This window comes from Monodelphis domestica, chromosome 6 (genome assembly GCF_027887165.1).
Source record: "Monodelphis domestica isolate mMonDom1 chromosome 6, mMonDom1.pri, whole genome shotgun sequence".
In the NCBI taxonomy this organism is placed as follows: domain Eukaryota; kingdom Metazoa; phylum Chordata; class Mammalia; order Didelphimorphia; family Didelphidae; genus Monodelphis; species Monodelphis domestica.
In genome coordinates, this window is record NC_077232.1 from 53,581,520 (window position 1) to 53,599,053 (window position 17,534).

General features: G+C 38.1%; 2 protein-coding genes and 1 long non-coding RNA gene across 4 annotated transcripts in view; 2 read left to right on the forward strand and 1 right to left on the reverse strand.

The window, feature by feature from the left end:
• GAS2 (growth arrest specific 2) overlaps positions 1-1,852 on the reverse strand; it is a 218,991-nt gene extending 217,139 nt beyond the window's left edge. The window contains exon 1 of one of the 2 annotated variants that reach the window (XM_056802009.1): positions 1,741-1,852. The gene's annotated coding sequence lies outside the window, so the exon portion shown is untranslated. Of the gene's footprint in view, positions 1-1,090; positions 1,184-1,740 lie in introns of those variants that run through there. The other variant, XM_056802008.1, reaches the window with a different exon arrangement.
• The window catches only part of LOC103095454 (uncharacterized), a 103,904-nt gene that overhangs the window by 21,328 nt on the left and 65,042 nt on the right, over positions 1-17,534 (forward strand). The window contains exon 3 of the long non-coding RNA XR_469403.2: positions 15,871-16,006. This is a non-coding gene — a long non-coding RNA (uncharacterized LOC103095454). The remainder of the gene's footprint in view (positions 1-15,870; positions 16,007-17,534) is intronic.
• Positions 2,047-4,886, forward strand: FANCF (FA complementation group F). Its single transcript, XM_056802007.1, has one exon. It carries the CDS (start codon positions 2,047-2,049, stop codon positions 3,244-3,246), a length of 1,200 nt encoding a protein of 399 aa, XP_056657985.1. The 3' UTR covers positions 3,247-4,886.

Below are 17,534 nucleotides of genomic sequence, written 5' to 3' on the forward strand. Positions count from 1 at the left end.
TACCCTACATATATGCATGGAGAGACAATGCTCATATTGTAGAAAAACTGAAAAAGTTGGGTGTGGGAATCAGTAGTTATTAATGACTTCTCATGTACCTTTTTGAATACCATTTGTGATTTTTCCCAGTATTCTTTTGGATTTTTCTTTTTTAAAGTGTCTTAAAAATTGATTCCCCAGATTTCTTTAAAATTCTGTTAGGTTGGACAATTTTCCTCGTAGGCAACCTCCTCCTAAAACACAAACCTTGGGATGATTTCAACTGTTCATGATTCAGACAAAGTATACTAGATAAAATCTGATCTTTTATCTGCCATCATTAGGGACACCATACTGGAATATGCTACCTATGGGACCAGCCATCAGTCCACAAGCTCTATCTTGCATATAATAGGATACTTGTATAGGAACAAGGTTCACAGCAAGCCTGATGGCACAAAGAGCCCTTATTATCTATATTCAAACACTCCCTTTTCCTTCTCAGGATACATTGAAAAATCTCTTCACTCTCTAACTGAGTAACTGCTGCTGGACCCAAGGAGTTAGTTTTCTGGTTCTCATGTGTGTAAAGTGTTTTGTTTGTTTCCTTTTTTTATTTCTCAAAAAATTAAAGGGGTAAACAAGAAGGCACTCAGTGTAACCAAGCATTTAGTTGAACCATAGCAATTATTAAGTATCTATTCTGTGTAAGGCACTGTGCTAGGCATCGGGGACACAAAGAAGAGCCCAAAACAGTTCCTGCTCTTAAGAAGTTCCCAATCTAATGAACAATATGAACAGATATATGATTTAAGTTCTTGCACAGAAAATGTTAATGTATGTCACTCACAAGAGCACACTTGATAAAAACAAATCTGAAACAAGATTCAGTAACTTAACCACTGTTAAATGTACATGGAGACATGGTCTACATTCATCAGAACACAAAGCAGGCTGCAAGATTAATAATGAAGCATGTTACCATTTACTTTGTCCCTGAACTGTCCAAGGCACTCTTAACATAGGTTTTGTGGCAAAATAGCCAGAGCTGGGTGGATCCTCTTATTGTCTGGCCTCTCAGATGCAAAAGCTTTCCCCATAGCTAGCTCACCTTTGGCACTGCCATGGCTTCCTACTCCATTCACTCTCAACCAATCGAATTCCAAAGGTCAACTGCAAGCTGGAATACACTTAAGCCAAGAAGTCTGTTTAGTTGCTTACTCAGGAAAGGAAGCATTTTTTAAAAAAAAGCAACCAAAGACCCAGTTCAAGTTTATGTAGTTAAAGTCTGTGGGTCTTTGTGTGAGGGTGAATCCCTCCCAACAGTATTTTAAAGATCAAATGTACTGTCACCCAGCAGTCAAAACCAAAAAATTAGGGGAGAGACTGTTCTTTTAATAGATCTAGAATGCTGCTGCTTCCCTTTCATCATAACAACGTTGTATACAAGATATTTTCATATATATATTTCATATATATACATATACACAATAAGCTAAATACTATACATATTGTATATATATGCATTCATGTCTGTGTATATATACATATATTTTATGTATATGCATGTGTATACAATATATCAATATGCTCGTGTGTGCATAAGGACATAGATGTCATTAACATGTTTGTGTTCAAATAGGTATATATAAGTTAAATGATAATATAGACTTATCTTCGAGTACTTCCACATATTTACATTTTAGTTATTTATATTTTAGTTCAATCTAGGCATGTTTTTAGCACAGGCATTTACAATACCAATGGAAACATGTAGTCAAATTAATCTGGTCAAACAAGAGAGCCCTTGGATCCTTGTACTAGTAGAGCACACACAGTGCAGTGTTCTTTCTTTTCTGCGTTTAAGATGGAGACGCAGCTCTTCAGAAAATGTTGCTGTAGTTGCTCAGTAAGCCCAGGAGACGTTTTTCTTTCCCGCCCCGATTGCCCACACTAAAGATGGCGCCTGATGGATGAGTTTCTGCACCAATAGGAACAGCGGTTTTGCGGATACGCGAGTAAGAAGAAGGCGGACTCTGCAATCGTCACGTCCGGCGCGCCGCGGCGATGGAGCTACTGCTGGAGCAGCTGGAGCTCTTTGCCGAAGTGGTGGCGGTGTCCCGTTCCCGCCATGTGGACAGCTGGGGGCGCGTGGCCGTGCGGCGCGCGCTGCGCTGGGCCCGCTACCTGCGCCACGTGCACGGGCGCTTCCGCCACCGCGGCCCCGTTAGGGCAGTGCTGGAGGAGGGGCTGCGCCGCCTGCGGCTGCGGTCTCAGTCGGGTGTCGGGGACGCGGCCCACGCTGGGCGCTGCCAGGAGCTGGTTCCGGGGCCGTTGCGGAGCTTCGCTGGCCTGGGGCGCGGGGACGAGCTGCTGGCCCTGGGACTGCTGGAGAACGCCGCGCTGCGAGGCCCTGCGCTACATGAGCTGCTCCGGCACTTGCGGCCTGAGCGCGTGGAGCCCGCGCCCGAGGCTGGTGATGAGGACGAGGCCGGGTTGCAGGATCGCCTGGCTGGCCTGGCCCGCCGCAGGGCTGCCTCCCAGCTGCTTCTGTTGCTCAGCCCTGGCCCCGCCCAGGCTGACCCCGCGCTACGCAGCACCGAGGCCCAGCTGCTGCTGCGGAGGCTTCACGACGAGGCCGAGGCTGATCCAGGGGCCGCGGCCCGGCTCCTGGACCGCCTGTGGGCCCAGCTGCCCCGGCCCCGTTGGCTGAACGTGCTGGCCACCGCGCTCCTGCTGCGGCCAGACAGAGCTGAAGGTGAGAATCACGATGAAGAGGATCCAGGGACACCAGCAGACCCCAGGCAAGGCGCCATCGCATCCCTGCTGGCCTGGCTCCTAGCTCGGCCTGCTGCATTGGCCGATCTCTGCCGCCTCCTGCCCTCGTCCCTCATTGCTTCATTGGCTGGCCGCCACTCGGCTCTGGCAGAAGCTTGCCTGGGTGTGCTCATGAACTGGGGCAGCCGGCTGCATTTCAACCCAGTGCGGGGGGCCTGGGTCGGGGCTGGCCTGGAGGGACTCCCCTGGGAGGAACTCCGGGACCGCTTTCGATGCCTCTGCCAGGCCCCTGCCCCGCTAAGAGACCAGGCCCGATCTGTGCTGGACACCTGCAAAGCCCGGGATGGAGGTTTTGAAGCCCCAGGGCTCAGCGTGTGGACTGACCTGTTGCGAGACATTGAGGGGAGTGAGGCCCCAGAGGGGGGTGAAGCCCCAGAGGGGGATGAGGCCTCAGGATCCACTCATGAAGATGCCCCAGACAGCACTTAGCATCCAGTCTCAGAGTAGCCCTTGAACTCACCAGGGTGTGTTCCTTCTCCTTACAAGAACTGAAACTGAACATTCATCCTTAAAGTACTGGTCCTTAATATACACAGAGTGCAAAAGTTATTCCATGTATGCCACTAAACAAAACTAGTTTTTCACTTATTCTTTACCATCACCTTAATGTGTAAATTAGGAATGCCTTTGATCTCTAATATATAATCTTTGTCAAAGAATGGTCTTCTTGAAATGACTTTTAGTGGGCCTTCCTTTTATTTAAGTGTTTTCCTTTACATTCTGTATATATATGTACATATGTAGTTTAAAGAGTCACACTAAAGAAATGATTTAAATTAAACTATTATTGTTTAGGCAGGTTTTTTAAGTGACTCTTCTGATTTTTCAAATAGTACATCTTTTCAGAAGTGTTTGTGTGTATATGTATATGTGTATTGGATGAGCTTAGTAAAGAAAAGGATTCACAAAAGGTTTTGTTAAAATTTTACCTTGCAGCTTTCTATATTAATATCACAATCATGTTTCAAAATTAGTCACTTCCTATACCAGTTGAAACCCCCTCACCTTTTTAAATAAGAAAAGCAGTAACCCAAAATATATGGTATTGTGATCTGTTCTGACAGTGAATGCAGGCCTTGTATTGGTAAGAATTAGGACTGTGCATTAACTTGATCACTTTTATTTATATATCAGTTTTAGATTTAGGAGGAACTATATAAAATTTAGTTCAGGTCCCTCATTGAAGAAGAGGAAACAGCCACTGAAAGGTCAAATGACTTGACAGGTCAAATGACCTACCCAAAGTCACACACCAAGTATATTAGAGATAAGATTCAAGCTCAGGTACTCTGACTCTTTAATTTAGGGCTTTTATCCACTAAACAACTCTGTCCATGAAGTTGTAGGTCCATAGGTCCAGGGTGGGAATAGAAATGACAAGGTCAAAGTGAGGAGCAGATTTTCTGGTGGTGGACCATTGGGCAGCATTGGCTGACATCAGAAGAATGGAGGTGGAGGAAGCTTCTGTTGCCAGCCATTCATATGTAGAATTTTAATCAGGAACTAATTTCTAGTAATGGATTCACTCATCACTACCCTTAGCCATATTATGATTTATAGAGCCACATCATGATGATATGCTCATATCATGTAATGAGCAAATGTTTTTGGTAGTGTGTGCACAGACAACTTTTCTAACAACCCAATTTTATTTTATTTTTTTGAAAAATTTATTAGTCATTTTAGAACATTTTCCCTTGGTTACAAGAATCATATTCTTTCCCTCCCCTCCTTCCACCCCTTCCCATAGCCACGCAGTTCCACTGGGTTTTACATGTGTAAAAAAAAAAACCTATTTCCATGTTCTAACAATCCAATTTTAGAAGTTGTTAAAAGTGTCATAATCAGCAACATTGTGATCAAGGGATTTATTTTTTTTTCCTATATATATAGATAAACTAAGCCCAGAAAGATAATGGATGGGCCAGCAAACTATTATAGTAGACAAAAATCCTGACTTACTTTAGTTTGAAAAATGAATCAGACTAAATGCTTGATGTATTATACCACATGCTTGTTATATTTTTAAATGTTGCTTCAAGAAATACTAATAAAGTATATGGCTCTTATCCATGGACTGCTCAATGCTTTAACTTTATTTTGAGCAAAAATGTGTATTTGCTACCCTTTTAAATAGTGATTAGCCTTCATGATCCTAAGTAAGGCTCTAGCTGCATCATGAGATTCATTGCATAAACTGCCAACTAAGTAAGGCTCTGATTTATACACTTTATATTTTTATACCCTATTGATGAATGGTGTCCTCTTTAATAACTGACCTTAAAATTTGCAATATAAAATCCCTACCTTTTGATGCAGAGATTATAATACAGAATGACAAAAATGTATGTCACTGGATAAACATCCTCCCTTAAAAAGGGTTTTTCTGATTCCTAATTTGTTTCTTGGTCTTACTCCAAGTTTGGTCCTCTTTGTACCTCATGATTGAGTGGTTTGGTATGAAATAAGACATTCTCAAAGGAATGTTTTGAGGCCTATGGTTTAGATAAGATGGTGTGTAGATTAAAAGATGGCAGCATTCTTCCTTGTCTGTGATTCTCCTCCAGGTTTTGAATAGTCTTTTTCATTTTTCCTATATGCAAAGTCCAATGGTGTTAGTCCACTTTGTTCTGCTGTGTGCACAGGTGTATTTATTTATGGAAAGATTCCTTAGCCTGAGAGAAGACTTGGATGCATATTCCAGGGCTGCAAACTTTCACTATAACTTGAGGGAAATCACTTCTCTAGACTTCCATTTCGTCATCTGTAAAATGAGCAAAGCTGAAAGATCCAATGTCAAGGTCCTTTCCAATTCTAACATTCTCTGAGTGACTGCTTCCCAGAAACAATATCAGGAGTATTTTCTGTATGGGGAAGAGGCAAACCAGGCTTCTTCAGCACCTAGTGCACCTTTTCTCTTCATTTGTCATATTTAACTCTGAGTTTCAGAGCTGGAACATTTTTTTCAGAGGCAAAATAAATTAGTGTATATTCCTTTTTAAGACCCATAACCCTGGAGTGACTGATCTCCCCATTATCCTAATATGTTTAAAAAAAAAAAAACCCTCTCACTTATCTTGCTATTGAGCAAAGTACTGGTCACATAGCCACTTCTGTTGACATAAATTTGCCTCATTGTTTTGGGGCTAAGAAGTAGCTAGTCACTGATGTGGAATGAGGGAGCTGAAAAGCTTCAATTTGTTTTGCCTGAAAAGGTAAGATCTTATGTACTCCTGACTCTTAGAACTCTTGATTTTTTCTGGTTCAACTACCACCTCAATTTATGATATTAAAAAGAAAAAAAAAACAACCAGCTTGAGGCTTAGACTTTCTTTCCTTAGGAAGTATGCTTAGGGTTCTTTTTTAAATGGAAAAAAATATGTATAAATGGAGATTTTGAACCTTTGATCTTCATCCCCCAGAAGTCCCTTAGTATTTCCCCAAATTCCCTTTAATCTCTCCTGCACCTCCACAGTTTGCATGACCACGTTATTGTTTTATAAGCTTGCTGCTGAATTAGCACCTTTTTAACTAGTTCTTTTTTCCCTTTTATTATTATTAATAAAACTTTTAAAATACAATATTTAGTTATTGAATATTAATTTAAAAACCCACAGATATATGATGAAAGTGATGAGGAAACTTCAATACAGTTCTGCTCTAATCATCTTTTATTCAGTATTGTGATAGAGATAGAAACAGAAAGATAGATATAGCTAGCTACTTAGAAAACTATTTAGTGAATGCATTTATTAAAACCTTATATACCCTTACTGAGCTAAGTGGAAATGTTCATTATTTTTGAAGAGGACCAGTGACATCATGGAATGATATCTGGCACGAAGTGGATTTTAAGTGAGGTAGCGCCCCACAAAATCTTCAGCCTCACTATCTTTCACAGTCATCAAAGTCCAATGGCAAGACATTGATAAAATGGACAAGCTTGGCTTTTTCATTGTCTAAGCTCACACAGTGCCTGTTTCAATCATGGCCCCAGGAACAAATTGTTCTCAGCCACTCCTTACACTGAGGGAAGTCTTTCCATGCTTGGGATAGACTCTCCCTTAACTCACCCATGGGCTTGTGAACCTCAGCTTGGTTTAGTCCATCTTACTGTTCTATTAGGGTGTGGGCACTACTCATGCTACAGCTTCTTGGAGCCACAGGTAAGAGTGGGTATCATGTAGATACCAAAGGTAGAAGAGCATAGCTGAAAGGGCTCAGCTAATCCCCACACCAAAGGTGCTGATCTTCCCTGGACACTCTGCATCCTTAAGTAGGGATAGAGATTCAATGAAAAAAAAATGGATCTTGAATATGGAGTTTACATACTAATGGAAAGGTTCAAAAGGGGCAAAGGGTAAGTATGCTACATCCTTGAGTGAAGATGTGCTGGAGACTTAGCCTCTCATGCTTTAGTCTTTCCTAGATCTACATCTGTTTATCTGTATCCCACCCCTTCTGGTCTCAAGCAAATTTCTTCACTGTTTCATTTTTGTTTGAGTCTCCTAATGCTTGTGCTTAATAAAAGTCTGTTGAATTAAATTCAATTGAACTGGAAAGGATGGAAAAAAGAACTCATACCCTGTAACTATATTTCCCTTATTATTTCTATCTCTGATAATAAAGAATATAGGCATTTAAAAATATTTTTAAAAAATATTTTAAAATGTATTTAAAAATATATACAGCAACTCCACTAGATTTGAATTGAGCTTTTTTATGTCAGAATTCACTTGTTGTGGTTAATGGACCTGTTTTCCTTGGTTTGCTCTGTGGATTTTATGGCGCCTCTGTCATCAGCTCCTGAAGCTCAGAAATGGTAGCACAAACCAAAACCTATGAGCTCGTTATGTAGGGAAAGACTTGCCTTCTGAGCAATATGGGAAGCCAGGGTATTCAGAATTTTAAAAATTAATTAATGTAAATTGTCTGGGAAGGAATCATTGATTTCTCCTAGGAATTAATTGGGCATGATCAATCACAAAGTCCGAAGTGTGACAACCAAGTCATTCATCAGATGCTAATTGTCACAGTGGGGGAAGAGTGCCCTTTCAGCTTAGAAAAGATGGAGTGCCCTGGGGAAATGAGTTTAAATCATCCCAGTACTGATAATTAATGTGTGTACAACTGTCTCTTGGACCTTCATTACTCTTAATACTAAGGTAAAGGTTGAGTGCAGGAAAAAGCCTAGGGTTTTGAAGTCTTATTGTAATTTTATTCTTTGGTCCCATGAGTGGTCAGTCATTTAATAGAATATGTTTTATGCAGCAATGGTAGAAAAAAACTCAGTATAAGGAGCAAGAGTGAATACCGTATGCAAAGTATATTTACACATACCTAACACTTTAATTTGGATTACAGATAAAATATAATGTGTACTAAATTCTGGGAAATGCATACAGACTAGAGATGTATTTCAATATTTGGATTTAGGATTGCTTACTTTGACATTTCAAATGAATTTGTTCTAAAAGCATATTTGTTTTTGTTCCTGCTCATGCCAAAAAATCTGGTCTATTTTATACCATATAACCTTTAAAGAAATACATTTATATTGCAAAGTAGCATGCAGTAGTACATTTTAGTAAAAATGACAATGAAACCAGTTTCTGGAATAAAGATGTTGATTTTAAGTTAGGTATCCAAATCCTCTGTGGTGGATTTGGAGAATATGCCTAGAAAATTTTTTGCAAATGTCACATAAATATATAAATCTTTTATTTCATTATTCATAATTATGTTTCATTGTTTCATTTGCAGTGCATAAATATTTTGCATTATTTTTCATTCCACACTGTGGAAGACAGCTGTCCATAGGCATTTCAGGAATTCTGCATATAATTAACAAATATTTATAAGGTATTTATTCTAATACTAAGTTTATGAATGTTAACATCAAAATCTGCACTATGACTCTCTTGGAAATGATAGTAACTATCTTCACACTGGTCCTGCTTAATCCTGCTTAAATCAATAACAGATTTTAAAGTTTAAAGCAAACATAACATTTTCAGTAGGAAGGTCTAGCTGGACCTGTCATTTCTTCCATGAAACACTCCATCCACTGATATAGATAAACCAACTCTCCTATAATTCTTTACAGTATTCCACATTGCCTTTCAAACAAATATATCATGACTATATGTATATATATGTACATATACACATACTTGAATATACATATTACATAGTTACAATATATTATTGTTTATATGTATATCTTTATTCCCTTCTATTGCATAATATATTAATGTGTTTAATATACATTTATATAAATTTATTTAATATATAAACATATATTAAACAACAGAAAAGGGAAGGCAATGCAGCTGACAGAATGCCAAATATATTTGTTTTTTCCAGAGTAAGTCATATCTAGTAATTTTATAAATATTCTAGACATAGGCTTAAAAATGTTTCTGTCTTTCATTGGACCAAATGCAGAAAAACAACAGATTATATCCCCATCCCTCCTGTAATTTTCAGAAACATTCTGTAGTTTATATAAACCCTAACAGCCCCAAGGAAAAAAAAATGCACGCATTGTTCTCTGTCTGCTTTCTCCATAATTGCAAAAACATGTGTTAGTGACAACGCCAGTTTGAGATTGTTGTTGGAGACATAAAATAAATTGCAAGTGACTAACATGAACAATTTACAGAAGGTACATGGTATACTTCACTAGTCAGCCGACTTGCATCTGGAATTACTATAGTAACCAAAACTAATAGAGAGCATGCGCTGTTTCCTAATTATAAATGGAAAACATTGAATCTTTTACATTGTACCGGCAAATTGGTCCCAGTGGTATCCTAACTATTTCACTGTTATCATTATAGTTCTGGCTAAATTAGGATATTTGAAGGTATTATTTCCATAATCTGTTAAAGGTATTCAATCTCTATAATCTAGTGATATTAATATAAATAAGTTAAAGGGCATTTTTGTTTCAGTTTAAGAATATATAATTATATATGTATAGGATATATATTCATATGTAAATAATAATACTGATTTTAATAATAATAACATTTATATGATGATTTGGGTTTGTCCAGCACTTTGAAAATATTATCTCATTTGATTTTCTTCCATAACCCTAGAAGCGCAGGTTCTATTGTTACCCACGTTTTACAGATGAGGAAATTGAAGCAGGTATACCTTGTGATGCTCAGGGTCACACTGTTAGTTAAGAGATGGAATGTGGGAAGACACACCCATGTACGTATATATATATATATATATATATATATATATATGCACACATGTGTATTATGTATGTATACACATGTGTATATGTACACCACTTTTCATATATACATATTCATATGTATCTCTTTGTATGTATCTCACTGGAATAGTTTTAAATACTTTCTATATGCTTAAAAACAAAAAGGTCCAAAAGGAGTTGAATCTTTACATCTAACTTATTAGATAGTTTTTTTGGCAGAGCCAGTTTGCTAATTCCCATCCCAAATGTTGAATCACAAAAGCTAGCTCCAAGGAGGGCTAAAGGCAGGTCTGAGGATAGAATGATTCTTGTCATAAGGAATTTTTAGATATTTAACAATATATATAGGTCAAATCTTATAACTATAATAATTAAATTATATATAATATTATTATCAAATTATATCAAATATAATTATCAAATGCTCCATAATCCAGAATGCCATGTCTGTAGTCAAAATGACAATAACCTTGCATATTTTGATTTTTAGGAATCAATATGATCATCCTGTGCCCATGCCCCTAAAAGAAGAAAAGCAAGGGACTCTTATTAAAGTGACTTATAATCACAATTGTGTAATTAAGGATTGATTTACTGAATTTCCATTATTCAGTATCATTAAACAGACATTTATGAAGCCATTTCTTTTGCATAATAGTCATCAATATTCACTAGAGGCTCAGGGCAGTACTAAGATAGATAAGACAGTGTTCCTTGTTCTCCAGGAATTTGTAATCTTTTTGAGAGATAATATAAAGACAAACAACTATAAATTCTGAAGTGTAGAAAAGACTTACCAAGAAAGTGTGATGATAGTCAAAAGTAGAGAGAGAGAATTATTGAGAGGGGAAGAAAGAAGTCAGTATCATCAGGGCATTGATGAAAAAATAGAATTCAGCAATTAGTGATTGAGAGGAAGGCATTCCTAGAATAGGAAATCATGTGAGTAAAAGTATAGAGGCAGGAAAGTATGGACTTCTTGTGAAATTGTGACTGGTGTTTTATTGCTGGAATGTAGAAAATGTTTGAGCAAGAGAATGAGTGATATGTTCATCCTTGTGTAGCATCTAGTCTTCCCCTCATATGTTGGATCCTAGAAAATCTATCAAAAGTCCAAAGACCTTTGAAAGTCAGCTGAAATCAAATTATATAGGAAGCTTTTTCCCAACCCAGCCTCCCACCCTGAGTATATCTGCTCAGTTTGCCTTCCAAAACTTCCAAACCCAAGCGGGCTCTTCTAGGGAAGCAAGAGGTGTTTGCCAGAGGAGTCAAGCCATCACCGTCTTCTTCTACAACATTTCCCCTCAGACCCTGGTAGGGGAAGTTCAGGGCTGTGAACCCAAGACCTTTGGGAATAGCATTGCCAATCTTCTTCCTGCTTTTCCCTTTACAGACTGATTCCAGCTCAGCCTCAGTTATAATTGAAGGAAAAAAATCATCATGAAGAAGGGGAACACCATCAACAGCTGTTGCCCACCAGCTACCAATGGACAGATAAGCTCAGGAGACTTGGTGATAGCAGCACTCTCAGACCTACAATGGTCAGGCTTCAAAGCCACTGAACAGAGTACTTAAAAACGTCATTCATCCCATTTTCTCTGCATATATATATATATATATATATATATATATATATATATATATATCATATAGAGAATTATTTACATTTTGCATCCTCCATTAGAAGATGAGTTCTTTGAAGGTGGGGACTTCCCTTTGAGGGAAGTTTTTTGCCTTTTTTTTCTATGAGCAGTGCCTGATACATAGTAAATGCTTTGATTGAGATAAAAAAGAAAATAGTACTTAAAGTAAGAGAAAGAATAGAATGGAAAAGAAATTAGTTGCCTGGTTCGAGAAAAAAAAGGCGGAAGTGTAGTAGATATCTAAATAAAACAAAGCCAAGAGTACTCAAGGTTTCCAAATATGACTAGACAAACTAGACTGTACAGAAAATAAAGTTACTGCCTATGGGGGAAGCTAATTCTTTTTAGAGCTCTTAAGGTCAAGAGAGAAGGCCTTATTTGCCCAAGATTTGGTTTGTTAGATTAAAAGCATCATGACTGACTATATATATATATATTTTATGTAGATATGGGGAAGGCAGGGAAAAGGAAATTTTGCAATGACATAGACAGAATGAATGATGATTCTATTTCTGCCACAGTTAAGGAATATTGTGTATGTACTAATTTAGGTTGGTATATGTCTCAAATGACAAGACAAAATGCTTCACCATTCTATAGGTTGTCAGGGAAAATGAAATGTCATTGCTAAAGGTCAGAATTGTTGCTAAAGATCCAGATCATTGCCAAAGATTAGAAAATCCAGGGTGGGAAACAGAACCCTAACTGGTATTTTCAGTCTTGTGATTGATTGTAGACAAATGAGTCTGAAAAAAAAAAGACAGATCTGGAAAATGAACAGGTATCTAAGAGATTTTAATTTATGCACAACTGGGATAGTTATCTAATAAGGACTAGTAAAATGTTTGCCTAAAGTCTTATGAATCTGATCACATATCTTATAACAGTTGTCCAAATCCTTTCTCTATTTTAATCAAGTCATTTCCTACCCTCTTCTTTGCCAAGAAACATAGAACCCAAGACAGCAGGTGCTGAATAATGGCTTTGTTGATGGATTGATTGATTAATTGATCAGAGCTTCCTTTCTGTCATTAATTTCATTTTCACCTGGCCACAATGTGCACAGCTCTTCAATGAATCTTCATGTGTTACAGGGATCTCCTTCGTTTTATAGAATTTGAGACCTAAAGATGTGATTTGACAGAGATCACAAATCCAAATAATGGTAGAAATTTGACTTAAATTGCATTATAATTGATTTTTTTTAAAGAAAGAGAATGGGGGTCTCTTAGCACTACCTTAACTGTCATCTCCTGTATTTCTTTAAAATATCAGTACTGTAAGATTTCAACTCACTCATGCTGCCCCAATGTGATATATATGTCTACCCTTTGATCCAGCCATACCACTGCTAGGTTTTTACCCCAAAGAAATAATAAGGAAAAAGACTTGTACAAAAAAAATATATATATATATATACTCTTCCATACAACTGCCTCAGGGGTGTCTTCCTAACATACTGACATACAGGAAGTCATCCTATTGTCCTTTATATTGTTTAGATACCATGAAGGAAAATAACTCCCCTTTACTTATCTTTTACTCTCAATTCACAGAAAGACAAAATCTGAGAGTTAGAAGGCACCTCAGTGGCTCTCTAGTCCAACTCATATAAAAGCCATCCCCATTGTGAATGCTTAACAAATGGTCATGTCCAGCCCATCTCCCCCTACATTTGAACTGACCATCTCCATGCCATGAGATGGTATGGCATTCCTCCCATTTGCCTATGACTAGGCAATTTTCAATTAAAGAAATCAAAAGTATCAATAAGCACATGAAAAAATGTTATAAATCTCTTATAATCAGAGAGATGTAAATCAAAACAACTCTGAGGTATCACCTCACACCTAGCAGATTGGCTAACATGATAGCAAAGGAAAGTAATGAATGTTGGAGAAGATGTGGCAAAAATGGGACATTAATTCATTGCTGGTGGAGTTGTGAATTGATCCAACCATTCTGGAGGGCAATTTGAAACTATGCCCAAAGGGCGATAAAAGACTGTCTACCCTTTGATCCAGCCATACCACTGCTAGGTTTTTACCCCAAAGAAATAATAAGGAAAAAGACTTGTACAAAAATATTTATATCCAAGTTCTTTGTGGTATCAAAATATTTGAAAATGAGGGGATGCCCTTCAATTGGGGAATGGCTGAACAAATTGTGGTATCTGTTGGTGATGGAATACTATTGTGCTCAAAGGAATAATAAAGTGGAGGAATTCCATGTGAACTGGAATGACCTCCAGGAATATGCAGAGTGAGAGGAGCAGAAGCAGGAGAACGTTGTACACAGAGACTGATACACTGTGGTACAACTGAATGTAATGGACTTTACTAGCAGCAATGCAATGATCTAGGATAATTCCGAGGGACTTATGAGAAAGAACACTATCCACATCCAGAGAAAGAATCATGGGAGTAGAAACATAGAAGAAAAACAACTGCTTGTTCACATGGTTTGATGGAGTTAAGATTGGAGATATAGACTCTAAATAATCACTCTATTGCAAATATTTATAATATAGAAATAAATCTTGATCAATGACATACCCAGTGGAATAGCTTGTTGGCTATGGAAGGGGGGAAAAGGAGGGAAAGAACATGAATCATGTAACCATGGAAAAATATTCTAAACTAATTAAATAAATAAATAATTAAAAAGAAAAGATTGATAATTGGTTGCTTGATTAACCTCTCTTGGACTCAATTTCTGCATCTATAAAATGGCAAGGTTGGTTTAACTAACCCATAGTGTCCCTTCCAACTCCATATCTATAGACAAAGGATCAACTTGAATTGGTAAAAATGAATTTTCTTACCTTAAAGTACTTTAGACCAATGAAATCAAATTTTCAATGCCTAGCCCTAAATCTTTGGTCCCTATTCTGTGTACCGATTCTTTCCCTCCATCCCACTTCACTTTTCCAGTAAAGCTGCTTGAGGTCAGTATCTGTTTTCATTTATATCTTTGTATCCTTAACACCTGGACCAGACCTAATACCTAGCAGGTACATAAGAATTGATTGTTGAATTAAATTGAAATTCTGAAGCACAGTACTCATCCACCCTCATGGGAAGAATCTAGAGCCAGGTTTCCTAACTTGAGGCAGATTTCAGGGATTGGTATGAACCTAAATGAGGAGAAAAAAGAAACAAAACTACAATCTTATTTTCACTCATCTCTGATTAAAATTTAGTTGTTTACTTTGATTGTGAATGTAGATGACACACCATTATTCTGAGAAGGGATCCATAGGCTTAATCAGACTACCAAAACGATTCATGACACAAAAGCTACCTTGCATCATCAGGCTCCCTGGCATTCAGTCAGTGTCAGGAATCCACTGTCCATTGACAACTGATGTGCAAGTTATTCAACTTTCCTGTCCCCTGTCTGGTTTTCTATATATTCAAGTTTATCTAACTTTACCATCACCTACTTTCCCAGATATCACAGTCTGTGTGCAGATGTCCTGCTATGAGAAATAGTACTGGGACAACAGACAGATCAGTCATGTTCAAGCCCTCCTACTGACTATTAACTTTGCTCCCATGACTGATCTGGCAGCATTAGGTATGAGATGCCTTCACAATCAGACCCATCTGTCCTTTCTCTAAGCCAGCATGAGGCTTGTCCTGGAGAGAGAACCAGTCTCAGATGGGTTCCTGGCCCTCTGCTCCCATCTGTCCATACCTCCTTGTGAGAATTGATGAGAAATGTTCTATCTTTGCTAGGACAACTCAGTAGCAGGGTAGGAGGTGTTTGTCTAATATTTATACCCTGTTTCTTGAGATATTTGCTATCCACAATTTTGGTACTTCTCCTACAAGTTTGTCCTGTCTTACTAAGTACATGCTTGAGATGAGGACCCCATGGGATTGCTGTCAGGCTGATTGCAGCCTCTATTAACTTCCTCTTCCCCAGGGGTACATGGAATTTCATCACAGAGCTGCCCCCATATTGGGGATGGGATGCCGTTTTGAGTAGTCCCGGATGACGACTCTAAGACTGTTGGTGTCATCGATATAACTGCTGTTATGTGCTCATCATTAGTAGGTCAGCCTGAAACTGAGTCACTACTTAACAGTCTGTAGGAGGGTATGTCTTATGATTCATCTACTGCATATCAGATGAATTTACCTCCTTTCCTATGCATTTAACCACTTCTAGGACCCCATTCTTGAAGGAAATTTTCTGATCTCAAAGTCTACTCTTCAACACTATGAAGCCAATGATCAATAATATTTACAGTCAATCAGATAACGATTCAACTCTCCATATCCCTTCAATCAAATGGCCAGAGAAGGTATGAAGGTTTTTATCTGTTGTTTCAGGAGGTCATGGAAATTTAATAGGTTTCTTAGTCCTAAACTTTAATCCCATCTGATCATCATTGACTAGAACAAAGTTCTATCCCTAGGTAAATGGAACCACAAAGTAATCTACTCCACTGGATATGACACCATGAAGGTTGCCATAAACTGCAATAGGATGAATTCCCAGAAATATATTTTAGTTCAATTCAGCAAGCAATTTTTGTGTACTCACTTTGTTCCTGTATAAATGGAGATTTTGAACCTTTGCCTTCATTCCCCAGAAGTCCTTAGCATTTCCCCAAATTCCCTATAATCTCTCCATGTTGGCGAGATCACATTATTGGTATTTTTAACTGGCAGTAATTCCTCCCACGTGCTCTTTGGCATGATGCAGCAATCAGGGGTGATGGTGGTCAGGTGGGGATTTTGAAAGTGGCTAACCAGCCATGGACATGTGATTTTTTATTTTGTATCCTCTTTATTCCTTGATTTTTAATGATCATTTAATAAACTCCTTAAAATATAATATTTTATTATTTGAGATTAAATTTTAATTTTTACATTCCAAGAATTTTGCTAGGGATGGGTTCAGAGTGTCAAAAAAAGCAAAAGAGTTGCTGTCTCAAGGAGCTGGAATATTTTGAAGAGCAAACATGGTGTGTCGATAAGAAAATAGAAAGATACACAAAGTCAATGCATTTTTTTTTGCCCTTTTTTAAGGAGTAGGGTAGAGATGAGTAGTACTCATCACTGGAGGAATAAGGAAAGGTCTTGTGAAGGATGAAGCATTGGAGCTAAACCTTGAATAGATTTCCATTGTTAGCTAAAGATTATCACTGTGGGGAGTCACATAATGATTAGTAAAATATTTGGGTTGGGATCAGAATAATTTCTGTAGAGTGGGGAAAGGAAATTTAGAATAAATCTGGAATGTCAGTGTTAAATATGGAGGCAAAATACAAAGAGTACCTGGGAGCTGGCCATTTTTCTGGCTAAACTGGTCACTCTGAAGTCTTTTTTTAAAAATAACTACTATTTGCATTATATTTTGTTACTCTTCAAGAATGAAAGCATACTAATGTCCTTAGGAGCAGGATTAATCACCACCTCCTCCTCCCCTCCCCAACTCAACAGTACCATTAAACCATGGCCTTGTATCCTTTTGTTCCATTGGTCCTTGTTGGTCCTTATTTTAAAGGGCTGACTATGACCCTAAAATGGGCCACCAAAATCTTGCTATAGATGGAAGGGAAAAAAGAATGCTTCATTAAGATCTTTATCACAGAAATTAAGGGACTAGTTCTGTTCCTTAGAGTATTGCGAAGGATAAGATTCTAAGGAAAGGATCAGTGAGCTAGCATGGAGTTACAGGTTCCAGGGTTAGTTGAGGTGTCCCATTAATTCTATCTTTCTAACTCATGACCTCAAGGTACAGGAAGACCTTTTAAGGAAATGGAATGAGTCCTGCAGCTTTATAAAACCATCAAAGCAAGTAGGGATCTAGGCCCATGTGCTGAC

What these genes read in the sequence shown, in the direction of transcription:
- FANCF (XM_056802007.1), top strand. Translation starts at nt 2,047, where the DNA reads ATGGAGCTACTGCTGGAGCAGCTGGAGCTCTTTGCCGAAGTGGTGGCG.